This window comes from Salarias fasciatus, chromosome 3 (genome assembly GCF_902148845.1).
Source record: "Salarias fasciatus chromosome 3, fSalaFa1.1, whole genome shotgun sequence".
NCBI classification, from domain to species: Eukaryota; Metazoa; Chordata; class Actinopteri; order Blenniiformes; family Blenniidae; genus Salarias; species Salarias fasciatus.
Window position 1 is genome coordinate 12,059,529 of NC_043747.1, and position 26,514 is coordinate 12,086,042.

At 42.7% G+C, this 26,514-nt stretch overlaps 1 protein-coding gene across 1 annotated transcript in view; it reads right to left on the bottom strand.

Moving 5' to 3' along the window:
- Positions 1-26,514, bottom strand: part of LOC115386209 (phospholipid-transporting ATPase ABCA1) — a 132,072-nt gene that overhangs the window by 25,545 nt on the left and 80,013 nt on the right. The window contains exons 32-41 of the mRNA XM_030088433.1: positions 25,873-25,967; positions 24,846-24,951; positions 21,661-21,735; positions 18,054-18,223; positions 12,883-13,060; positions 11,923-12,038; positions 10,528-10,672; positions 4,446-4,569; positions 2,347-2,476; positions 1,974-2,094 (exon numbers count right to left, since the gene is read on the bottom strand). Of these exons, the coding sequence (XP_029944293.1) occupies positions 1,974-2,094; positions 2,347-2,476; positions 4,446-4,569; positions 10,528-10,672; positions 11,923-12,038; positions 12,883-13,060; positions 18,054-18,223; positions 21,661-21,735; positions 24,846-24,951; positions 25,873-25,967 (1,260 nt within the window). The remainder of the gene's footprint in view (positions 1-1,973; positions 2,095-2,346; positions 2,477-4,445; positions 4,570-10,527; positions 10,673-11,922; positions 12,039-12,882; positions 13,061-18,053; positions 18,224-21,660; positions 21,736-24,845; positions 24,952-25,872; positions 25,968-26,514) is intronic.

Genomic DNA, 26,514 nt, shown 5'->3' on the forward strand with positions numbered 1-26,514 from the left:
TGAAGCCCACTTCTCTGAATTCTATCTTTGCACGGTTCAGGCGGGAGCTGCAGGACTTTTTGTCAGCTGCTTCATTTTCTCATATTATGTGACAGAAGGGTAAGTTGCTTTTTCTGTATGTTTCTTCTGAACAAAAAATATCCCGAGCGATGTTTACCGACCTTTTAAGTATTCACTTCGAACACATGAAGAGGAATTCTCAACACTGATGTTTCACCTCCACAGCATTGGGTATTGTGCTGATACAGTGTACAAACAGCTGAGTTTCAGAATCTGAACAAAAGTACAGCCAGAAGGAACATTCCCGCCATCTGTAAAAACTTTTCACCTGGCAGGACGATCCGAAACACATTATCCAGCCAACAGTTTCACGCAGCACTTGCTCGGTAATTATCCTGGTGAGTGCGGCGCGCGGCTGTGAGTGAAAGATTAAGTAAGGTGAGACCGAGGAGACGGGGGTAGCAAGGAGTGAAGAACGGCGGTGGAGCAGCGAGACGCTGTTAGATCGTCCAGCTGTCGGCACCGGGAGCCACGAAGCAGGCCGCCGCCGCCGCGACACTTCCCTCTGCCGCGCCGCGCCGCCCGCGGGGAGGGAACATCTGCCGGCGGGTGAGACGTTAATCTCGGCGGTGTCGCGGCGCTCGTTGCTACGGTGCGCTTGACTTCACCGATCATGACGGCGGTTGGGGGGGGGGGGGGGGGGGGGCAAAGGGGCCGAGCCGTATAGGTGTGGAGACATTTACACCACCTAAAAGTGGGACCTTGTTCGGTTCTTGTGCCAATTTACGAGGTTTGTGAATGTGCACAGCTGCGGGCTACCAACCTGTTTCTCCAATTTGCCTTGCAGATAGGAGTAATGCAGGTGCATGTAGAGGGTTTTTTTTTTTTTAATGTCCCACACACAAACCCATTCACAACAAACAAACTTAGCGAAATCAATCATTATGAAATCAAGAAAAAATATTAATTAATTAACTTGAGAAGTTACATGAGTCTCTCCCAGTTTGTAATTTGACCACAGGCTCATCCTGAAAACACATCCTACAAGTGTAAAACATGAGGTAACGTGCCGTGCGCATTCATGTTCAGTTAAACGTTCAGAGGTCAAAAAAAAAAAAAAGGCCAAGAGGTCAGAGGTCACCATTCATGCTGCTGTTGGAAAGAGGGAAGACTTTTTTTTTGGAGTCTCTTTTTGTTGCTCCTTTGCTGTTGTGTGAGCAAGCGGACATAAATATATGAAATGAACCTGGTATTATATGAGAGGAATGAAAAGAGCCACAATAAAATACAAAAATTCCTTAATAACCAAAGTGTTTTACTACATTCATCCAAATAAATTTATTCCACTCATGAAGAATCAAACTTTTGAGTTTCTAAAAACTAATGAAATTTAAAAGCGATCACTTTGATTTCTTGTTTCTCAAATAATTTCAATGATGGATGATGGTTCATGAAAAATAGATGGAAATCAAATGAAAGTCCAACAAATAAAAAGAATTTAATTTCTTTCAGACAATTTGCAACTTCGTATTGCAGAAAAAAAAAAAAATAAAACATTTCTGAAGTTCGTGTCAACAGAAACGTTTCAGGTGCGGCTAAAGCACACAGTGATTTAAAGCCTGCTGGTCTGCCATCGACATGTACATCTATTAGCGAGTGTGCGTTTAGAGTCACTCATGTGAGTTACACTCCTAATGTGAGAGCAGTCGCAGCTTTGCTTTGCTTTCCTCGGATTTCTGAGACATTCAATGTTTTACGATCGAGTCTGGCGGCGAAGTAGACTTTTTCATAATACTAGAGGAGATATATATTCGATCCCTCCCCTCGTTAGGAATAATTCAGCTGAAAGTGGGACTAGAAGAGGGATTTCTGCTTTAGACGCTAAAGAAACCTCATTATGACTTAACGTTCAGTTCAAGAAGGGACGGGAAGAATATTCCGTTAATGGTGGCAAAAAGGAATCGCTGTTTTACCTTGGTGAGGTCGCAGATCCTGAGGAGGTCGTTGTTGGCTTTTCCATCGTAAACACGCCAACGCTCCCGGGCGACGTCGACGTCCTCTTCCTCCTCAGACCGGGACTTTGCTGAAATCAGTCTGGCACGGAGAAACAAAGACATTTGGCATCCAGGTTTGAATTCTACGTGAAAGAGTTTGCAAGTTGTTCACATCGCTTTAAGACGCTGATTCAAAAAGCAGCGACGAGCCGACAAATCGTTCTGCTATTGCAGGAAAACAGACGCAAATAGGACATCTGTTTTGAGCAAAAGTACAGCAGCATGACTATGTTTTGGAGGGTTACAGTCGGTTAGATTGCTGTAGTAAACAAAATGAAAGAGCCTCGTCTACCTTGGTTTGCAGAAGAATTTATACTGGATCAGGACTGTAGTGATAAACATTACAATTCCCTGGATGCCCATGGCGCAAAGGTTTTTTCCCACCATTTCCCAGCTCAGTGGGTCTTTGAAACGATCTTCCCCTGATAAATAAAGTGAGAAGGTAACAGGGAGGAAAGAAAAAAAAAAAAAGAAGAAGAAGAAAGAAGTGGAGGTGGCGAAAGAGGAAACAGTGAATGAATAAGGTCAATACATACAGAATAAGGAGCAGGAGCAAAAATGCAATAAAAGTGTGGGTCTTTTCCCTGTGGTTTCCAGCTCCTCTCTCAACAATCTCACCGGGTGATTTAGCACAAACGTTGTCAAAACAAATAGAAATTACCAGATGGGACTTTTCTTTTATGGACAGCCAAAAATATCGTTGTCAAAAGTTGGTGTGCGGCTGGGTTTTGTCAGCTCTATGAAGTGTTTCAGACATATTTATTGGTGAAAGCCAGCAGTTTAAAACGCCACTTAGCCATAAAATACTGAAAATAAAAAAAATAAAAAAATCGCTGTCACCTATGTCACGTAAGGAAACCGCCTGACATCCTGTACTTTTCATGTTGGAGCGTCTTTGGCTAATGAACACATAAGTAAACCGCTGACAGCCCTCAACTCCAAACCATTTGCAAATGTGTGCTCTCTCTTTTTCTGCTCCCCTGTCAACGTCTACAACCCTTGAGCCTTTTTTTTGGGGGAGGGGGGTGGCGGGAGAGGAAACAAGAAAAACGAAAGCGCTTTCGGTCTCATTCTCTGGTAAATAGCCCCTCACCACACCGGCCCTTTTAAGTTGTGATTGCTTTTCTCTTCCTGCTCTCCACCACCGCTGCAAATGATTCCTCAAACCACCATTTCCTGCTCCGTCTCTCCACAGATAAGACTCCTCTTCCTCTTTTCATGCGCCTCTTTGCCTCTTGATGGCCTCCTCAACCCCCGGCTCCACCTCTTCAACCAGCCCCCCCCCCCCCCGGCTGCCTTGTCGAGGTTTAACTCATGCAGAAAGACAGGAGCTCTGGTGGAGCTTTGTTAAAGATCAAACGTTTTCTCCTCACTCTGGAGAGGAGGTGTGCTCACCTGGCGCATGCTGCACGCGTCAAGGCTTCAAGCACATTTAAACCGCCATGAGTGGCTCGCCATCGTCACGTCACAAAAAAAAAAAGTCAGTATTAAATTAAAATCAATTGGAAACCTTGTGCATGGCCAAGTGTATTTAAGGTTAATTTCAAATGGAAAGTTCCAGCATTAGACCGGCTATTACTTTCCTTCTGATCACCCATTCAGGGAGTCCACTCTTCAATAGCCGCTCTCACGGCGCTGCGCCTCTGCCAGAAGCCAGGCACCATAATGCGTCTCTAGATTCATATATGTTGAGGGCCGCAATAAAAGCGGCGCGATTCGTCAGGGGGATAAGAAGATCTACGCCCCCCCGTCTGGTCGACGCAGTCCCTTTTCTGCTGAATTATTTCTAACACAGGGAGAAGATAAAATCTATTTCCCTCGCTCGGTAATTAAAGCTGCTTCACTGGAGACCGGACACAACACATCAAACAAATGCACTTTAAAACTCAAGCAAAGCCGCGATGCCAACTCTCTTAGCTGTGAGAGTGGAGGCACATCTACAGTAAGTTATTGATTTTTGCAAAAAAAAAAAAAAGCAACTAATGCAGCATCTTGTCTTAGGATTGACACACAAAGATACTTAAAACATTGTGAAAACTTTCCACATGTGTACGAAATATTACAAGGACACACACACACACACACACACAATGATGAATATGTACTGAGCTTTTCAAGTCTCTTTTTATGGACTGCAGTGCCTGGAAACCCATGTAGTTAGTAATCCCTTAGCATTGTCTTTTTATAGCCGCTGAAAGAAATAATCTCATCAAAGGAGTTTTACAAGTTTTCATCTTGCTCCTCTGTCAGATCTTTTATACTTTTGGTTGCTGGAAATATGAATAATACATCTCAAATCCTAAAAAGTATTATTTTTTTCCCCCCCCTGTCTAATAATTATTCTTTCATTGTCTCTTTGCACCACAAATGTGACTGTGTGCTTCTGCTCACCGAAGCTGCTGAAGAGCGTGGCCATGGCCTGGTTGGTGGCCATGTCGATGAGGCCTCGGCCCAGACAGAAATGAGGGAAGATCAGCAGCACCTGCTTCACGATGTCGTTGATGCGCTTGACATTCTGATAGGAAGCACACACACACAAATACACACGAGATTAAGCATGTTCATCGACAATGTGTGGAAGAAAAACTGGCCAAATCAGAGGTTTTTTTTTTTTTTTTGCTGAAATTCTTTTCAAATTCATTTACTGTTATATATCTATGTCCTCTGGCACGGAAATATGAAAGCAAAGAAATCGAACAATGTGAATGCTGCAAAGAAAACATGTTCTAGTTATGAAATACGGGACATTAATTCAATTTTGGACCATATACAAAAGGGTCGGATTAAAGAAAGATTAAAGAGGGAAAAGAGTCAGATTTGAGCCGGCAGCAGAGTGAACATAACTTAGAAATCACACGGTTAAAAAAAAAAAAAAAACTGTTCAAACTCTGTGTGTGCCTCTTTTCTTTCTGCTGATAATGCATGCAAAAACAAGAAGGGCAAAGAAAAAGAAAATGATTTCACTGTTTTACAAGAGAACTAGTTTTATCCGAGCAGGGCACTTCCTGCCTCCGCGTCGTCTTCCTCACAGAGCCGCGCCGTCCCCTGCTCGCTTTCCTCCCCTCATGGCTAACGGTTTCGGTCGTGGCCCAGTAAAGCACAAAGGCGATGAGTAATTAATCGGGGAAGCGATGAACGAGGCCGAGGCAAAAAAAGCTTTAATAAGGGAGGAAGTACAGTAAGCGAGAAACGGGGTGAGGCGAGGGAAAACGCCGAAGGAGGGGGAGACAAAATATTATGAGGTTTGGCGCAGCGCAGTGTTCAAAAACCAAGCTCATGCATTATGCATCCTACTTCATTGCAGCAAAGTCTTCAAAGCTTTTGTACACAGGCAGCGAAACTATAAATTCATCGTTTCTGTTTTCGGGCGAGCCCGGGTAAAGATTAGGCTGGGGCGGGGGCCGCCAGTTGTTCAGGCTGCGCGCAGGATTTCAAGATAATGGTCGTTATTGTGGCAGAATTTATTCACGGATGTGTAACAGCTCTGTGAAATTAGTCTCAGTGACTAAGCTTTTTTATTGGCAAAAATGATGAGCGCATTGAGTGTTACGAGTCTCTCGTTCCTGGAAAAGAAAATCACAAGTTTTAAAGATATTTTAGTCAGAGGTATGTTTGACGGACGTCTGCAAAGAAGTTATTGTTGCTGTCAATAAATAAAAAGGTACAAATGTCATAAGTTATGGATGAATTAGTTGTGAAGATGGCAAATACAAAGATACAAAGGATGATCAAAATTAATTTTTCTTGCTGTATGACTAAATGACTAAAACATCACTTTTCATCATACAGATTATGTGGATTAGTGTCCATCCACTACTTACATTGGAAGGATGGACAAACTTTATGATCAACCGAGCCAATTTTGAAACTTTCCACCAAATACAATTAGTTTGAAACCATAAAACATGCTGGACTTTAAAATGATGACACTATTCCTGCAGTAGTATAAAGGGCTGGGGGTTGCATTTACTGTACTCATAATGATAGTTTTGAAGAGAGGATGTTTATATTAGATTTTCAGCAGTTTCAAGCTCTTCTTGCCATTTTTTGAGGTTTTATCTTTTTATTTATTTATGGATCAAGTCATTTCTTTCAAATGTTTAAGCTTTTTTTTTCCTCCCTAAAGGCATTTTGTAGCAGTTAACTGTTGTGCAGTTTTAGCCAAGATATATGCATTATTTAAAAAAAAAAATCCAATACAATATTCGAAATGCTTTACAGGTCCAAACCATGAGTTACATATCCCTGACTTAAAGCAAATATGACAAAAAACCTCATCCTGGTTCCACACCTATCACCGTCCTGATTGTTTCATTGCTTTTCATTGGTGTTGGGGACTGCAGGCAGATGAATTATGGGAGTGATGTCTCCGTGATGCTGCACCTCTGGTGTGCTTACTGTTGCATAACTCCGTTATGTAAGTCTGCATCTTTTTTATCATCTCTGTAGGCTAATGTCATGAAAATTTGATGTTTATTAAGTAGATTTCAGTTGAAGCTCTGAGAGAGAGAGAGAGGAAACACAGTGTGGATGCGAAGTTATTTAGTCTGTGCACCTAAATATGCATTTTTCTCATCTCATTGTTTTAAAAATCTGTGACCAATGTAAGCCAATTCACTTTGGGGTCAATAATTGTAAAATTATTCAAACATGCATTTAAAGAGACTGCAATTTCTCTCGCAGTTGAAATGACTTCTTTTCAGGAGTTTTTGCAGGTACTTTAGTCATTAGGAGTGGTTAGCTGTTGTCATGCTCAGCCTAAGTGTATATAATTGAGTTTTATTGATCTGTATCTCTTTTTCAGCATGTTTTCTGTAATGCCTTGGAAGTACTTCTCCTTCCCCTCCAGTGAAAAAACTGAAAAATCAAATATATTAACTTTATTTCCTGGACTGAACAATGATGCTGAACAGACTAACGGGGAAACATTGTCGGTAAGCTATAAACTGCCACTGATGCACGGTAATGTAATGAATATGTGTTGTTCTGGAGCAGACTGTCTCTGCTGTGACGCAAATGGACAAAACTCAGACATACTCTAGTTTTCGCTGCAAACCAAAGATATGCTTTTCTAGCAGCTTTTTAAATTATTTGGTTAATAGACTAAAATAAATATTCAGTCAGTGATTTGAATGGATTTATGTGAATCTTGTCCTTTTTAAGTATTCATACAGAGTAGTATTATTCGTAAAATGTCATACAAGGATAAGCAGGCCAAAAGAGAAGAAAGGAGACAAACTTAATTTTCTCCCTTTGTGGCAAAACACACAGTGATGCTCAAGATCAAAAGTGGGCAGATGAATATGTGAGATGATTTTTTTTTTTCTTCTTCTTCTTCTTTGTACGAGTAGGTGGTCACTGGCCCAGTTTTCTCTCCGGCAGTTTCGAGTCCATGATGAAAAGCCCTCATTGATCATGATGTCAAAGCAAACCTTCAGATGTCCGGCAATGTGCTCGACAATAAGTCATCACTCCTTTTATCTACATTTATACATTTGCTCGAGGACAAAAAGGGGAGACGGCGCTGCAATCAGAACTCCGTAGCTAACAGCTCTCAGCTGCAAATGTTGTAAATCACGCCTGTAGAGTAAAATAATCGTATGCAGGGCATTTTCAAGCGTCGTTTCTCATCATTTTTTAACACCACTTACTCACCGACAAAGAGACGGAGAGTCGTATTTGGGAAGCTGCTTTAGAGTAACAATCCCTGACAGCGTTTACTCCCAAACGTATCTGACTGTTGGCAAGTATTTCCGATTGAATATGGAAAGAAACGCACCTTTAATGGCTCCAGCTCTATGTAAGCATTAATGATTCCGATACCACTGTTTCTAACCGTTAAATGTCACATCTATTTTATTCCTCTGCTGTTGACGTTAATAGAATCACACCCACAAACGCACATGTTACGACTTGCTGAAGGCACCACTGTTCTTCACATCCAACATGAAGCCTGAACTCAGATAACAAAGTCAAACAGATAAACAGCGGCTGTGACCTTGACTGGAAACAGCATAGGAATGCAAAGAAAGCGAGACCTAATTTGAGATCAATACATGGAATAAGACCTCTTCTCTGGTGTCTGGATGTTCATCAAGGAGGTCTGAGAGCTTCTCGGTCGGGGATGATGAAACGCTGGACAATTTTCCCCCTTACGTCGGCGCCTCTTACCCATAAATCATCCTCGGATGGTTCTGAAGGTGGTACAGTCGCCCTGCGCTTATCTGACCCATATCGCGTCCTGCGCTTATTCCCACAGCACGGCTTCATTCACAACGCCGTGGATCACAATGAAAGCAGGCACAATAGACGGCTCGTACGCTATAGTGGGATTCTTTTCAGACGATGTTCATGTTTTTCTGAGCTTGTGTAGACTCGGCTGTACGGTGAGGGCTTTTTTGGTTTGACAGGCTGTGCGAGCCGTTTTAAAAAAAAAATTCAGCTTGAAAGAAGGAAGAGTGTAAAACCGCTGCTCTTTTAAACAGTTTGTCAATAAATCATTCAGCGTCTGACACAATGCCCTCCAATTACATTACATGAGGTAAGTAGTAGCCGCCAACACCGCCACACCTTTATCTTTATCGCGGACAGTCTGCGTGCGCGCCTGTGGTTATCTCTGAGTGGCACGCGGTGGAAGTATTGACTCAGACACTGCTCTGAGCGCACCAGGCAGGCTGGGACTGATGCAATCCGCGGGGAGTTGGACGGTCCTGAGGGGAGGAAAATCTTCCATTGGTCTCAAGACAAAACTAGGGCACAGAGTCTGTAACACCCCAGCTCTGCTTTCACTCTCTGCTACTTCTTTTTTTTTTTCCCCCCTCTGTTGGAAAAGCGGTGCTGTGCCCAAAAGGGATCTCGATTCACCCCTGTGCCTAAAAACAGAGAACAGACTGAAGCCTGTAGCTTTCTGCTTTTGAGCGACAGTGTTTAACTAACGCCACCGCGGAGGAGTCTAAAAATGATGAGACAAAGCTTTGAAAAGCTACAAAACGGGACGACGTCTGGATTGAGCTGTCGTTGCGGAGGATCTACCTTTCCCCGGTGAACCGGAGCACGTCGGGGCGCTGTCACAGTCGCGTTAGCTACTTTTGTGAGAAGCCTGCTCTGCGGAGATAGCGGCTCGGCGAGCGAGCGGGAACACGGGAAAACCTGGCGAGTCGCCGCGTTTGTTGACTGACGCCTGACCCGTCAGGCTGTCCTATCGGCAGTTAAATCAAGCCAGATTAGCGGAATTATCACAGACCCAAGTCGCTGTCAAGCCGCAGAGAAACACGATCGCCGTTCCTAATGCCTCGAACAAGAGGAGCGCGCTGTAAATCCGTCCCTTTACGCTGCCAGCGGGCAACGCGCCGTCCATTAAATGATCAACAACGGCGCCCTTTATGAGTAATATGCTCCGCTAACGCCGTATCAATAAATAAAAGAGAATTGCAGAGACAACAAAATGGCAACAGCCACTTGTGAGCGGGCGCGACGCGCCAGCTGAAAAGTAGAAATTGCTAATGAACGCCGCTCGTGATGAAATCGCCATGCAAATGAGGCAGCCTCGCTGGGGGACAGGGATCGTCTCACGCCGTCGCCGCGGGAAACATCAAGTCGGAGCGGAGTCTGCGTCACGCGAGGCTTCCGGATGAAGCATCAGATCCGTAAGCTGATCGCCATGGCGACTGATCCAGGCTAAAAATACGCGGCGCAGCCAAATATGAGAGCGGGTGATGAACGGTAGTCATGCAAAAAACAATTAGGTCTGAAAAATCAAATTAGACATTTATTTTCGGAGAGGAAATGAAGAAGGCATGAAGAAAAATTGATCATTTTCCTCATGATCGTCACCTGTGAGGCTCTGAGACCCCGCCACAAAAAATCTACACATAAAACAGGCCATTCGTTTATATATTTTCATGAAATTGATTTAAATCATAATCAAAAGTAGAATGACTGACAGTCAGCAATCCCAACTCCCCTCTCCTTCTCTCCATCTCTTATTTAGCTCGGTTTTTTTTTTTGGTGTCTTTGTCTTTTGATTCCCGGGAGACTGGAGCAGCTTGCAGTTAAAATGAACGCTCGCTAAAAGATGGATGAGGAAAGTTCTCCGAAGACCCAATTCTCACCAAACGATTAAAACATTAAAGGGAATACGGAAAATAACTCCTTTGAAAAATCCTTGAGAGGATAAAGGAAATATATTAAAAGTTCTACCAGGTGGGTACACACTCCACCCACTCACGCGTGGAAGCCTTTGGTGTGAAAACACAGAGCGTTTATCTATGATTCAAGTCAATTAGCCATCTCCTGCTATACTTTCCCCGTGAAAACAATTTTCGTGCTGCCGGAAGTGAGCGCCCGGTCTTACACGAGACGCGTCTGACTGCTTACATAAGTAAACACTTCGTCAGGTGCGTGTGTAGGATGTGAAACGAGGACCAAGACATGAGATCGGCGTTCAAAAAAAACACGCGGATTCGCCACTCACGTCGTCGTCGAACAGCTCCATGACGAAGGTGGCCAGGCTGCCGTTCATGCCGATGAAGAGGTTGATGGAGGTCAGTATCACGTAGGCCGTGCTGGGCACGCTGAAGACGAAGGAGGCAGGGTACATCATGGGGGTGATGGCCCACCTGAAAGGAAGCCGAACACAGCCGCACAGACAAAAAAGAAAAAAAAGTTAGGATTACAAAAACGCGGCCCGCGCTCATTAAAGCCGCAGTCAGGGTTAACAGGAGAGGCAGATATCATGTTCAAGTGTCGCTGAGTCCATGCCACTTCCTATTCATGTATGCTGATTACTGGGTCAGCCGTGCCTGCTTCACGGCGCCACCAGCCTCCTCCGATCATTTGAATTTCCAGTAAGTGACCCATAAAAGCACGGAGGAATAAAATGCCACCCACACTTTGGCAGCCACTGGTTTGAAAATCAGCATGGGAAGCAGATGAAGTGAGGCAGTGTTGTCATGATGATTGTCCTGTGCATCCAGAAGTACCGGCCTCTCCCCCTAATCTGACCTTTGAGTGTATTTACAATGCGAACATCTGTCATATTCACCATTACCGTACTGTGGAGAAATACATGTGTACGATCAGTTTGATCAGCACTTATGGAAATGCTATTTAATTAAATGGTCTACAGGCTTTTGTATAAGAGTTATGAACACAATTTACTACATGGGGTCACTGCAGGCGATTAAACTTGGCATTCTGAATTGAGATATTTCAAGAAGTTGGACTATTTTTCACCATTTTATGCCTGATACGTCGCTGCTGACAGGTTTTTTTTAATGCATACTTCTTATTACAATAACTCTTAGACCGACGCTACAAGAAACTGGAAATATAGAGCAGTGTGCTTAGTCTTGATGAGTGTTTATTTCTCTTTTTCTTTAAAAAAAAAAAAAAAAAGAACCAAAAAAAAAAACAAAAAAACAAAAAAAAAAACAGCCTTGAGCTTCTCAGTCTCAAAAACACAAATTACATTTGGCCTGAGTCCTTCTGCAGGGGTTCCCAAAACAAATCATTTCAACTAGCCTTGGCTGGTTTTTTTATGCTGGATGCTTCAGATTTTTGGCAATTCTACGGCCAAAAAACAATTAAAGCATCCTGAATATAACTATACTAACAACAAGATTTTTTAATATAAAAACAGAACTGCTGCAATGTTTTTTTTTTTTTTTTTTTAAATCTGGAAAGACAAGGCTAACAAAATATTTAATCTATGAACCCAATTTCAAAAAAGTAACCTCACAACAAAAATGTGTCCACATAATTTGATGTAATTTAAAATTTAATTAAAAATCATTTCGAAGAAGAAGAAGAAATTCAAGGTCAGCGGTGAAAGTTTTCTTTCTTTTTTTTTTTTTTTTAATTTACTCACCCGTACAACATAAGCAACAGTATCAAAGCGGGAAGGTTCTGCGGGGAAACGTATGCTTGTTGTTGAAAGCAGAGGAAGATCACGATCACGATCAGGCAGGGGACGATGTAGTTACACTGTCAAAACACAAAGGAAAATAAAGAAAATAAGCCGTTCTCTTCATCGGGAGGAGGCGTCTGAACATGATTAAGAAATTGCACTTTGGGCCATTTACAGATACATGAAAATGCTTTTGACGTGCTTTTTTTTTTCCTTTTTTTTTTTTTTTTTACAAAGACAAACTGAAGGGACGTGTAATTATGAAGTCTGCGGATGACTTTTTAATTAGCACTCAAATGTATCGGGCTTTAATTTTCTAATTAATTCAGTGAATGCCCGACCCGTCTGATTCTCCTCTGTTTGAAGCAAATGGTCGCTCAGTGACACATTGAACTGCGGGAGAAAGAGAGAGAGAGAGAGACTCGGAATCATTCAAAGCTTTTTCAAGATAGAAAAAGAAAAGAAAAGAAAAAAAAATAAATAGCAGCCTTTCTGAATAGATTTTTATTTTTCCCCAAAGAACTAAACCTAAATAATTGATGATGCCATTATTGAACATCAAACACTTGATTAATATTCCTTTGGCGAATAAGTAGAATATTACAGATGAAACAGACAGTTGGGCTGCAATGATGCATACTTATTCATAATTTACAGGAAAGACATCATACTGAGATATTAAAGAGCGCTCTACCTGGATTCGGGCGTGAATCATTATTCTGGCTGGTTAGGTGCATTTGTCTTGCACTCGAGCAGCATTTATCCACCATAATGACGAGAGCCCTAATGTCATTTCTTTACCAAAGATGGAATGTTTACGTGCATTACGCCTGAGGGAAACCGCCGGTAAGGCTGTTGAACAGCCAACAGCGCCAGAAAGCGCAGGAAGTTGACCGTTCGGGTCATCCTGATGGGGCTTACCATGTCCCAGACAAAATTAGCCAACCAGTAGACAGCTGGGTTGACGCCGCTGACAAACTGCAGATGCTTGGCTTTGTTCACCCGCTCCTGGATGAGGAAGAGGACGAAGCTGGCAGGGATGAAGGACATGGCGAAGATGACGCAGATGGACACGACCACATCGGTGGAGGTCGAGGCCCTGAGATGGAGGAGAGAACACAAAAACTGTGAGCTGAAAAACTGGACCAAATTAATAAAGTTGTATTTATTTTCCTTTATTTTTCGGATACAAGTAACCAACAAACGGCATTTTGATCAATTCCTCTCAAGTTACCCTTTTCTGATTGGCCGCTTTCTGAAAAAAACTAAAGAAAAACAAGAACCCCCTCCTGCTGAAAAGGAAACCGGGGACAGACTGCAGGTTTATCGACACTCAGCTTTCAAAACTGTGTGAAAAGAGACTTCTCAGGCTTTAACTCAACATTTTAAACCTTGAAAAACCAAGAGTGAACCTTACACGGCGTCAGTTTTACATTTTTTTCTTAAATAATAAATGTCTTGAAATTCCTTCATGCCTAAAATTCTAAAAACCCTTACAAGGTTGTTCCACAAATTTCTGATTTATTTAAGATTACATTTTCAAATTTTTCAAATATCTCACATTAAAACTCAAAGTATTATCTGCAATGTAATTTAATTTTAGGAATCATGCTGGACTAGTGTCTTTTTTACTTGGCAGACATCAATACCTTGTAAAAATCAGGGGAACATGTAACAGAAAAGTTCAGAAGGCATAGCCTTACCCTTCATCTTACTCCCTCCTGATAAAATGTATCCGAGCTCCAAAATAGTCGTATTTGATGTAAATAACATTGAACTACAAGGAAGTTTTAATTACAACAAAGATAAAATGGCATTTGCTGCTGTGGATTAAATTGGCCCAGTGAAACGCTATATGAGAAACACATAACGCACAGAAAGTCTTTATGAAACGCAGACCTTCAGCTCAATTGAAATCTAAATTAAATGGTCCCATGCTTCCAATGAAAGTGATTAAAGTTCTTGTGCGATATTCACTGCATTTCTATGTGTTTCACGGGGAATACTCGCCGACTTGACTTTCCGTTCCAGTAGGTACTCGGCACTGCTTTATAACCACGACGCTCGCTTTTACCTCCTCTGCCAGTTTTCGCAAGGCCATCACCGCAACGACATCGGGGAACATAAAAGAGACGGTGAGAGACGCCAGACTCCACACACGGCCGTGGCCAAACGGCGTGGAAAATGTTTGTCACAGTGAAGTAAGGAGATTTCCTGAGAGCAAACACGTCTGTTTTTGGATTTTTTTGATAGCGGGAAACGAGCTGAAGCAACAGTTTGTGATTTTCACATACATTTAAACTGTTGTTTTGATACCGGTAAATAAGTAATGTGCAAGTTTGAGATGATTTCGGTTCCTTGGCAACTAACTTTTCACTCAGTCTAGTGACTGTAATTCATAAGTTGTCCAAAATTGGTATTCTAAATACTGATATGAGTGATGCTGCTGGTGTTTTTTCCCTCATTGCTCTTGCTACAAAAAAAAGGACAATGTTTTTGTTAGATACATTTAACTTAGAAATGCTTTTATTTCAGACAAATAGAGACTATGGACTGGGAGTCATGACACTGGAGGCCGCCATTGCTGTTCTTGTCCATCTATCCGTGTGCAGAGGAACTATTTGCTACGGCCGTGGTCAAAGTCGGGCTGTGTCCCGCCTACATGGAGATGGAGTTGGCGCATTTTCACAAACTTCCGCCCTTGAGTCGTCTTCAAAAAGTTGTGTTTTCAGTGGCTCGGAGCACTGTTTTCATTCGACTAGACACCGGAAATGCGACTAAAGTTTTCTGTTTTCACTTGAAAACTTTAGAGTGTGAACTGGGCCTCAGAAAGTCATATTTAGGATACTGCAAAATAATATTTATACAGAGAGAAAGCTCAAAATCATGATTCCAGTGAGAAACGGATCTAATTCGTGCTTTAGAATCTTGACCAGATCTTTACGTGTATTAGTTTTAATCTCTGGGACCAATTGCTTCTTTCTCCTCGTGCATGGTGATTTTCACATCTTCCTCCATGTGACACCCGACCTTTGAAAACGTCCTCCGTCGCGTCTCCTCAATTAGCATTACATGCAACTATTTTGGCCGTCACCACCCATGTTTTCCACCCTCGGCCTTAGATCTCTCACAAGACGTCCTACTGCGTAATTAGCATATTAAATAAGCTACCCCGCGCAGCAACACGGCTTTATTTATCATCGCCAACCAGGCGCAATTAGAACGCATAAATATGGAATCATGGACGGCGGCGGGTTGCCGGCCCACATTGCTCCAGGTTTTGGGCGGGGAGGTGATGTAGGGGACAGAACTGTGAAAGATCTAACCCCGAACGCTTGAAGGTGGCTAATTGCTGTGAAAGACGGACAAGAAATCTGCTAATTAACTAATAATGGGAAAGCATAAAGATGAGCAGGGGGAGTGACGCTTTATAACGTGTTCTGCTTTCCTTAAGGTTCTTTGTTTTTTAGGGTTTTTTTTGTTTTGTTTTTATTGAGAAAGGCTGAAAATATGAGATAAGTATTGAATCTGACGTCCAGTGGGCAACATTTTGGGTCATTATTATTTGTATTTTGAAACATTGTGTAGGTAATTCAGAAGAGTTTTGATCTCGACTGTGTTGTCTCTAATTAATTTGGCAGCCAAACATACAAATTTAAGCTGGTATGTTTTTTTTTTCTTCTTTTTTTTGAAGAGCTTTCAGTTTGCTGAGTGCAAAATAACTCGCACGTCAAACTCGGGGGGGGTGCGGCGAGAGGAGACGTTTCTGCGAGTTGCCAAATTGATATTCTCCGGCAATTAAAACGCAATATGTATCTTTCAATAATGAAACGCTGCCAAAGCTGACGTTTCTGAAGACGATAGAGGAAATTAGAGGGCGCCGGTTTCGATGACTAATCAGATGAAGCACTGAGACCTCGAGAGAATGAAGTGGCAATCCGAGTGGGTGTGAACATTGACCTTCCCCCCTCCCCCCAAACCTGCACACCCCCCCTCGTCCCCAGTTTTGTGACTCTTGAGGAGTGTCACTTCAAATTAGATGGTTCGGCGGCCATTCTGGAGTCAAAACCCTTTAAAAAAAAAAAAGGAGCAAACCATTACGGAAGAATTACGATCTAAATTAGCGGTTTCACAATGGCTCCTCCTCAGCGTTATAGAAGTGTCATTCAGAAGGAGAGCCTTATATTTGAGGCTCGGATTCCTTTAGACGTTCAAATAGTTTTGACAAGTTATCTGAGACATTTTTTGGGGGCTTTTGGTAACTGATTGTGCTTTTGTTCTCGCTCTATAATTTAGGAGAGGGGAAAAAAAAAAAATCCATCAGTCCACAAAATTTACTTTGATTGGCAGCAAGGAAATGAAAGTTGACTTCACAATCAGATGGAGAGACACAAATAGGAGATTAACTTGGGGACAAAAAAAAAAGAGAGAATTCTGGCAATTTTCTCCAACCTCAATTTCCGACATTTGTAGACATTATATATTTGATTGTTTACTTATAGTATATTACAATTTGAGCATTTTCCTAGCGTCTAAGGAAACCAGGAAATGTAGAATTCATCAATCTAACATCTAAAAATCAATCATTCAGATCTTATTAGTCCTTTGCAAACTATACTGACTTAAATGTAACGACCTAAAAGTGCATATAGTAAAATTTGTGGGTACTTAGGGAAAAGAGAACAAACTGGAACACAGCAAACAATTGCATATTTCTACAAATAGCCGGTGGGAAGTACCATCAGCATCCATTTGGAGTTGTGTTGCAGGCAACTTAATAAACATGAGTCAAGTATTTACTCACTTCAGTTCTATTTCGGTCTGCACGGCCGGAGAGAAAATGCTATTCTTCAGCCGCTAAACGTATTCCTCTCCATACCAGCTGTTGCTAGCCTGGATTATTGGTGAGGGGAATGCGGCATACAGTCAATTTTAAGGTTTGTGGAGAGAAAAGAACCTCCCGCTGCTGCCAAAAATGGGGTTGATAGGAGCGGAGCATAGAGGTCTTCAAACCAAATTGGCCGAGTTGCAAAGGCTAACCGTCTCTGCGGGGCTTTGGCGGGACGAGCAGAACCTTTCACGCCACAAACACATTTGATCCAGTGTTCGTATAAAAACATATACATGTAATAAAAAAATGTACATATTGATAAATGGAGATTTGACATTCTGCTTAGTCAGCTGCTCCAGACGTCTACTCCCTCCCTGTTTAGCGTAAAACCTGCACAGTTATTCAACAGTGAAGCAGTGTCCAAGCTAATCTGGACATCACAGTTCATAAATCGCAGTCGTCACGCTGCGCGGAGAGGCGAGGGAGGAAAAGAGGCTCATCCTGAATCTACGGCACGCCGGATGTTGTAATTATCTGTAACCCTGGCGCGGCCTCCCCCTCTAACTCAGGGCTGTCGTCGGCACCTGATCACTACATAAATACCTAACTGAGGATTGGGCTGCAGCCGAGAGGGACCGCGGAATAAAACTGCCGTGATTGGTAGCAGCCACTGAACTGCCTGTGTGTTGTCAGGAGCTGCAGTTCTGGGCGCTGTACGATAATTTGCTCCGGAGGGATGCATTCAAATGGCTTTTTTATTGAACATATTGATCACGCCGAGGACTGAGAACAGACAGAATGTGAAAAGTCAACAACTGATAATGTGGAGGAATCCACATTATTTCACTATTGGTAGCCGTGATCATAAAACATAACAATAGAGAGAGCAATTAGATCTATATGGTGTGGGACAATATACTGCGATTTAGCACGTCATTAATCTCTGACTCTCGTGGGGAGCTGCTCGCTCTCCAGCCCTGGGAGAAGACGGGAGGAAAAATATGATGTATCCCAGTAAGGAGCTCCCATGGGCCTTCAAATCTGTGCATTCTCAAACAAATCCTTCATCTATCTATCTGTCTTACGCTTTCTATTACATTGTGTGTTGCTCATCTGCTCTGTCAGTGTGGCTTTTTTTTTCTTCCTTCCTTACCTCTCTTAATATGTAACTGTTTCTTTATGATCTGAAAATCACACAATCATCTGTAACAAACCGGGCAGTCTCTACCCTTTAACCCCAGTTTTAAGCCTGAGAACTCACATCGCCGCGAAGGAGAGCTGCTCTTTGGTCAAGTTGAGGGGATGGTTGGACACGGCGATGCCGTACTGGCGCGGGTCCTCTCCCGCCGGCAGATTTGCTCTCAGGATGCCGTTGTTGGCCCCGCTGAGGAAGGACACCATGCCGTGGTACGCCTGGTTGTAGAACCATACCTGCAGTGGAGGAGACAGGCGGCGAGGCACTGAGAACAGCGTGCGGAGGCTTTGCAGTTTCTTCAGATGTCTCCTAGCAACTACATCCGGCCGTGGAAAATTCACTCGGTCACGGGCAAACAATGGAGAAAAAATTTAACAGAGAGGCTATGAATAAAGAAAGGTTTCAAAAAAAGAATGTGTGAACTAAACATGCTATAAGGTTGCATTAAAATCTAGACATGAAGACATGCGGATTGTCTCCTTCTTTACGCTGCTGAACCACAGCATACATCACCCGGTTAACAAAAGAAACATTCCAGCGTTTGTAGTTGTGTTGCCAAGATTACTCGTCGGTAAAACAACAAAGGAGGATGCTGCGCGATGAAAACAGGGATCAGGGCAGAATCTGTCTGCAAGAGGTGTTTTAACACTGAGGCTGTTACGATCGTGAGGAGCTCTTAAGAGCTGTGTACCACCAACATGGACGCCTGAAAGCATATCAAATCACTTAGAGCAGAAACATGCCTTTTGCACAACAAAACCGAGGAAACACTGTGAGTGCCGAGGAATTATGGCCGTCGTCTTTAAAGCAGCTCTCATCCTACATGCAGCACGCAGGGCAGTGAAAACAGTAAGATATTGTTATTATTGAAGATCCCCAAAGATATGTTTTATTCTGCTATGGCTTTGTGCCTTTCAATCGCCAGAATATAGACATTCTGGTCCACTTAGGGGAAAATAAAGGCGCTCAGAGGAGAGGGGTTCAAATTATCCAAAACATTTTCGAAAGGGACGTAACATTTCCATATAGGCACAGGCGATGGAGCTGACAAACATTACTTCTCATTTAATGGAAGAGAAGGGGCCAGGGTGAATACTAAATCCCAGTGTGACATAGCATGCTAGCTGCGGCGCCGAAAACATCTTTGCAAGTCACTCTTTTTAATGTAAGTGATTCTGTGAGTTTGTAGCTGCTGGGGGAGTAGAAGAGAAAGAATGGATGAAAGAGAGTAGGAGTGAGAGAGGGCTCCCCGCTGATAGAGCGCCGCTAATTAAGAGTCCATGGTGTTTGAGTGTCAGCCCAACATAACACTGCATCACAGAGGAGGATATGCAGAAATCTGAGTACGCACACACACACACACACACTCTCGCGTCTCATTCTGTTTGTGGCTTCCCTCTTCCTGTATCTCAGAAGTGGAGTTCAACAAAAAAAAATGGATCGTAACTTTCCCCAATCGCGTTTTATTCATCTGACACTCTCTGAAAGGTCTGCAGCTAAAACTGTATTTGATGTATTCGAAATAAGCAGATAATGAAGAGCATATGTTTGTCTGGTAAATACGCAGGCGTGGCACAGACAGCGAAAAAAATATGTGAAGACACAGTGGCGCGGCAGATTTCCACTCTGAAAGTACTTAAAGCACTAACCTTTTAAGGAGGAGCACAACTCAACTCTTGGGATAAAAAAAAAATGCTTATGAGATATTTGGAAGAGAATTTGGCTTCGACTCTACTTTAACAATAAATACAAATGTAGTCCACTTTAAAACGGCGCGCTGGCTGCGTTTCTACTACTATTTGTTTTGTTGTGTGATGATGAATGTGAAAGCACATTCATTTCCTGCTGTTAGGGAAACTCAAGGTCGGGCTGACACTTATCTAATTTCACAAAGTCACAATAAAAAAAAAGCTTTAAATTATGCGGCGCTCTTCAGTTTGTATTCTCGGCCACAATTGAGAACAATCGTTTTAGTAAAAGATGTAGTCGCAGAAACAGACCCGGACTTTAAGGCAATTTATTCAGAATCTAAAGTGTTATTACAGTTTTATAAGCTGAGCGTTCGCTGTCAGTCTGTTTTTGTCTTTGTCCGATACTTTTCTCTCTTTGCTACAGAGGTTCTATTCTAAGATGCAATTTTCCATTTTCCACTTCCCTTGCTCAGGAATCCTTTGTTTTTGTCAAGCTTTTTTTTTTTTAATTATTATTTATTTTAAATAGAAAAGAGCCTTGGGATGACTATTTTGTAAATGATGCAAAATAAAACCGAAGTGAAAAACAATACACAAGCAGTCTGTCATCAAAGGTACCATCGCCATACACAAATGAATCATTAAAGGGTCCATTAACCTATTTTAATCATATCTTGAAATGAGATACACAGACATAAATTATGTTTTGTTATTATACAAGTGCGCTTTATTAGGTCAAAAACTACTTTGGTGCTTTTCTAAGGCGGCACAGCGGAGCAGTGCTTCGGATTCTCACCTCACAGCATGGAGTCTAGGTTCCAACTCTCTGTATGAGCGTGAGTTAGATGTTTTTGTAAACCTTAATGGAGCTGTTAAATGATGCAGGCTTCAGGTTAGGAGCTTCGGTTTGGCTTCAGCTTTGGTGACAGAGTCAGTACTGCTCCGATCGCGATGCTGATGGTCTCGTTACGGCACTCAAAGGTGGAGGATGAGCACTTTGCGCCACCTCTCAGTCTCTGCTTGTGCATTATTGTTTGTAAATGGGAGATTGACACTTAAAGTCACTAAAGTGGAAACACATTACCCGCTGCGGTTTATGCGGCAGCATTCTGTAATCTGTACATCTTTGAATGTGTACGACTGCTGACATGACTTTTATAGTATCTCATCAGAGGCGTGTGCTGCGCTCAAGTAGATTCAAGTTAAATGCAAGATGAATGGTAGTTTATTTATCCTCTTATTAGATATTCATCTTACTCCTTCGCAGAAAGTTACATAGAAGAGGTTTTGCTGTAAAACTGATCCGCCATTTCCCTCTTTTGAAGTAGTGAGGCACTGAAACCAGCGCTATCACTGGTGTGTGTGTGTGTGTGTGTGTGTGTGTGTGTGTGTAACTAACAGTGTAAAGCACTTTGGGAGACGATAAATCAGCAACAAAACCATAAGTAACATGGGATAATGTGGGTCCGAGATGCCTGAAAGGAGGCAGCGTGAATCAAGTTAACAAATGCTGAAGTGCAGATTTCAGACCCATTGATCAGTTTTCCCACAAGTGTCTGTCGCATATTTCAGTCCTCTTTACCCTTTCTGCTAAGTGTGGCCAAATAAAACAATTATATCACAAAAGAACAAAGAAATATACTACGCTTTTTATGCTATTTGCCAACGTAAACGTAGAAGAACGCACTTTTCTTTCTGAGGGTAGATTTTATTGTTTGAGTTAAATACAAGAGTAAAGCTACAATAATGTTTGCGAAGGAGTAATTGCGTCGCAGTTTATGATGAGATCGGATTGCTCAAGTGAAAGAGATGAGAGAGAAAGCGTCGGGTTTGTCCCTGCTCCACTTATGCCCTGTTTTGTCTTAATCACTTCAGTTCCTCCCCAAAAGGTGAGATTGCGGCAGACTAAATTCACCTCCACAATCATTAAACTTTCATCTCGTTTGATGGATTGTAACGGCGCGGGAGAACGAGCGAAGTACCTTGACGTTGTCCCTGGTTCCCAGTCTCTTCAGCAGTGTCCTGGCATTCCAGAAAATCTGATCAGTCACATTATCCTAATGAAGAGGAAGAAAACAAGATTAAAAAAAAGAAGAAGAAGAAAAAAAAAATCACAAGTTGGAGACTTAATTGGATACACTTGGAAAACCACCGCTGCTCTTTGAAATGCAAAATACAAGGCAGAGGGAGACAAGAATTAAGACTTCCGGAGAGTATTTGGGAGTACCGAGCCACTTATTTTCCACAGGGAAACGCATGCCCTCTGTTATTTTGGCTACTTTTACTATTTTTTTTTTTTTGACATTTCTGCTTAATTAAATATCCCAAAATAATTAAAATAAGGAGAAGCGAGAGAAAGCGTCATACAAAGATTCACAGGGCGCTTAATTACCTAAGGTAGATTTAGGTAGAGTGGAAGTGAGCGCTGGTTCAAATAAAAGAAGCAAGGAAAACATCAGCAGATGAGATGTTTTTGTTTTTTTTTTTTTTTTGTTCCCCAGAGGCTTTTCGCCGGGTCTTTGTGGCGAGGTAAGGAGATGAACGCGGTGGGGAGATGGTCGACTGGACAGGTTGCATTAAAGGCCCCCTTCCCTGCACTCCTGTTTCATGTGAAATGAGCCTTGGGATGAGTGCTTGAGATGACAGGCGTGCGATTTCCCAGAGTGTCATGTTGATACCGTGCTGTTCAGCTCAGCCATAAGAGCGCTGAGCACATTACTTGTGTGATATAAATGCAAATGGACCTCCTGTTGGACTCTGCCTTCATCAAGGGGGCCGTGGCGGCGGAGGAGAGTGGAAAAGGTGGCGGCGGGGGGGCCAGGAGAGGTCGATGGAGGTAAAGTGCGGGTGACGACTGGGTGACGGCGAGGGGGCCGGGTGGAAGAACAAGAGGAGAAAAATCAAGAGAGACATCCCAAGAATGCGGGAGTGTGCTCAGGTGCGAGTGCTTGTCTGGACCGAAACGCGGAGAGCGGAAAAAAAATGGACAAAACGATATCGCCGGCCCAGAGAGTCGCCTGAGGACGAGGGACCGAGGAGATCACACCACGTCTGTTTTTATCTTCCCGCTGCACAATCCTTCAGTCGGCCAATTTTGCCCCATGCTGTGACTTTTTACAAGATGTAGAACCACTTTAAAAGAGCTCTTTTTTGTGGCCCTGCTCTAGAACCAGTCATCTTTCTCTGTGTATCGTAATGTTTACACATCATTTCAGGAACACAGCGTGAACTCGAGGAGGGGAAGAAACACCCCGATCCACCTTGACAGAAGTATTTGCGTTAAATAACATCTCCTCTGTTCCGAGTCATTACCTATTCGCGCTCCCGCTCTTGTCTGTGTTGCGTCCTACAGCATTAAAAAAAAAAAAAAAGCGAAGGAATCGCCTGCGTTATTTTATTTTGTGTCTTTGCTCCGCTCCGGTTTGAACGGTGCCGAGCGGCGGCGAGCGGCTCCAATCGGCCGCCTTCCTGAGGATTAGCGGTGACTGAAATGAGATGAGAAGCGGGCCAGCAGCTGCCTGGGTCTAATCCTTGACAAACTCCTCCCCGCTCAAGGACAATGACAAGGCTGGTTTGGCCGGCGGAGCTGTCGGTGCCATGGCTGACAAGACAGCAATAAAGCCACTCGAGTGTGCGGTGACTTTTTTTTTTTTTTTGCAGGGGGGGCCAGTATTCCAAAGTGGCCTGCATACTTCAGTGGTCAAACAGTGTGTGTGTGTGTGTGTGTTTGGCAGTGTGTTCACGCACATGTGTGTATGAGTGTATGAGAACCTGCCAGACAGGAGTTTAAATTTTATTAAATTAAGGGATTGATCCTTTGAATAATTCAAATATGAAAAAGGATATGGCAGAACAGGTTACAGAAGCGTTTTAGAGAACAGGGGAAGATTAACACTTGCAGTGTGCCAATTTCTAGCTTAATTATGTCATTTACGGCACACGGGCCTTTACTTTCTCCGTTCCCAGCACCGCCTTTTTACCTGCTAGACACAGGAAATGCAATTAAAACAGAACCTTCTTCCCAGGCGGCACAGGTGGCCCAGAGTGGGGAAAAAAAAAAAAAAAAACACTCTGCTTCCAGTTACCATCTCACATCACAACGCTTGGCGAGCGGGCAGCGGAGAGCCAGACATTTCCCAAGGACAGTGTAGCACTTTAATAACAAGGAATGCAGAGCTGGGACGGCTAATGCCCGGCCATTAGGGTTACATCACTGCTGCCGCACGAATTAAAGTCACATTAGCGTCGGGATCCGGGAGACCGAGGAGGGAGCCTGGGTAGGGATGAGACCGGAGACGCCTGTGGGGGGGCGAAGCAATGTGCTGATCTCAAAGTAGTTTGAACATCCAAAATTTGAAATGTTAATGAGAGACTGCCAAAAAAAAAAAAAAAAAAAAAAAGGGCTGAAAGAGAGATGGAGGAACAACTGAGTTGATGTATTTCAAGAAACACTCTGCTTCGGAAACTGGGTGAGCTGAACTGGTTAGGAAATAAATATGAAAGCTGAATAAATCACACTGAAATTAAGTTAAATGAATGTAAAAGTAAAACGAACTGTAGGGCTGTGTGTGACTATGTGTGTTATTATGCACTCAAGACCTCGGTTTTCTGATTTATTCAAAGCAATGCACAATCACAGCCTGTTGCCATGGACACTCACCCAAATGGATTTGAAGAATCTAAACCTCCTCTCTCCTTTGAATTCATTCTTCTCTCTCTCAATTGTTTCCCAAAAAAAAAAAAAAAAAAAAAAAAACTCAACGGGGTCCAAAAGTCCACTAAATAACATCACCTGTATCCAAGATACTGAGCTGGTGGAACAAAGAACGCGGCTCTCCAATTAGGAGCGGCGCACTCAGAAGACAAGCGGCAAACTGCAGCCTTGACAGCAAAAGAAGCGGCTTCTAAAATGTGTCCGCAGTCTTCAAAATGAGTCCAAACACAGGGAGTCGGGCATCGGATTGCAAAAAAAAAAACACCACCGATAAGGACTCACTGAACATGTAAGCTCATGATGACACAAACTGCTGATAGATTGTGAAGATGCGATTGTTTTAAAGGGGCAAACTCAACAAGTATTCTTCTACCTGACAGAAACACATATGCATGTATAATCCGTTGACATCAACCCTTTTTTTCCTCCATAAGTCATATATTTATTGCATACCTGAAAGGAACTGAAGAGGTCGCTCAGATTCCTGAGGGCATCTTCAACAGCTGTCTCCGTCAGACGGACCTGCGAGTTGACTGCTCCGACAGAGATCCCCCCGTACCTGGAGACGCCAGAAACACAGAGGTTCAAGTAGAGGAAAGCGGGCATGAACCTGCTTACCCTTTTAACACACCCTTGGCCTGTGCAAATAAATAAATCAACAAGTGTAAACTCAAATTCATCTTATTCAAAAAAAAAAAAAAAAAAAAAAAAAAGTCTGCAGCATCTGAAATCTCAGCATCGTGCAGCCATTCTTCTCAACATGCTGTAATTACTTCGAGAGGCTTTTGCTGTGAGGATGAGACAAACACTGCATTCACAAGAGGCTTTGTCTGAACGGCTTTCTCAGTGATAGATTTTTTTTTTCCCTGTTGGGAATCAGATGTCCACAGAGTTTGCACAATTTCCATGTTTTGCAATTATTCTGCATTGTCACACAACAGATGCAGACACACAGCGTAAGCGCAGCGAAACACTAAACGCCATGCGCTGGGTGAGAGAAGCGTGTCAAAAGTAGAATGCGTCAAAAGAAAACAACTGCATAATACCAATGGACTACAGGACTCTGTCTTCACTTTCATCATTTGCAGATATAATTTGTACTTCCTGATGAATAATCCAAAACTGTGATCATATGTAGGAAGGAATGTGCCGACCAGCGCACGAGAGGACTGCTAAACATTTATGTCTGCGATGTGACGTGACTGTATGACAACTGATCATTCTAAAGTTTGTAAAGATTATTTTAACTGTGCAGTAAATTTAACAACAAAAAAAAAAAAAGAGCCAAAGTTTGTTTGAACGCTCACCACTTTCCCATGTCTACTGGTGTTATCATCACAACCAGACATGGCAACAGGCAGGGGTTTTCTCAGATGTAGGCATGTTTGAAATACCTGTATTTTTTTTTCATGCATTTTTTAATAACAGAATTCATTCATAATGAATCACCACTGTTTGCAATCACAACAAAAGGTGTTACCTTGTTTTACCCGAGGTTTCATACGTTTTCACCAAGAAGTCTGACACGTTCCTCTCAGTTAGATCCAGCAATGTCTCTGTCGTGTTCTGTATCCTCTGTCAAAAGGAGAAGAAGAGTAAATATTAGCAATTCAGTTATATAAATTTAACCTTGGATCAGACAAAAGAGGTGTCAACTCCTAACCAACAGAGTCATATCTTATGAAGTTGATTCAACGGATGTGCAAAACATTAAACTGAGTCCAGTGATACGTTTTACGGCCAGCGCCTTCCCGCTGCAGCGACTGGGCAGGTGGCCGACAATGTGTTGATCTGAGAGCTTTCTTGCTAAAAACAGCTGCCTCCTGCTGCCCAAAATGAGATTTTTGCCAGAGCAATACATTAACTCAGCAGACCATAAAACCAAAAACAATGAGCTGAAAATGCCCCACGGAGCTGACAGGACCTGTTTAGCGATAATCCGGTTTGCGGGTGCGAGCGAAATCTTTTGCATTTCTATTCGGCTAGGTCATTCAGTGTTAATATTATAAAAAAAACAATATTCGGAGCAGCTTGAACTTTCGGATGCAGGAAGCTATTTTCAACCACTTTCTGCAGTTTGAGAGAAAAAAAAAATGCAAGGTTAATGTAAAGGTCATTCTCT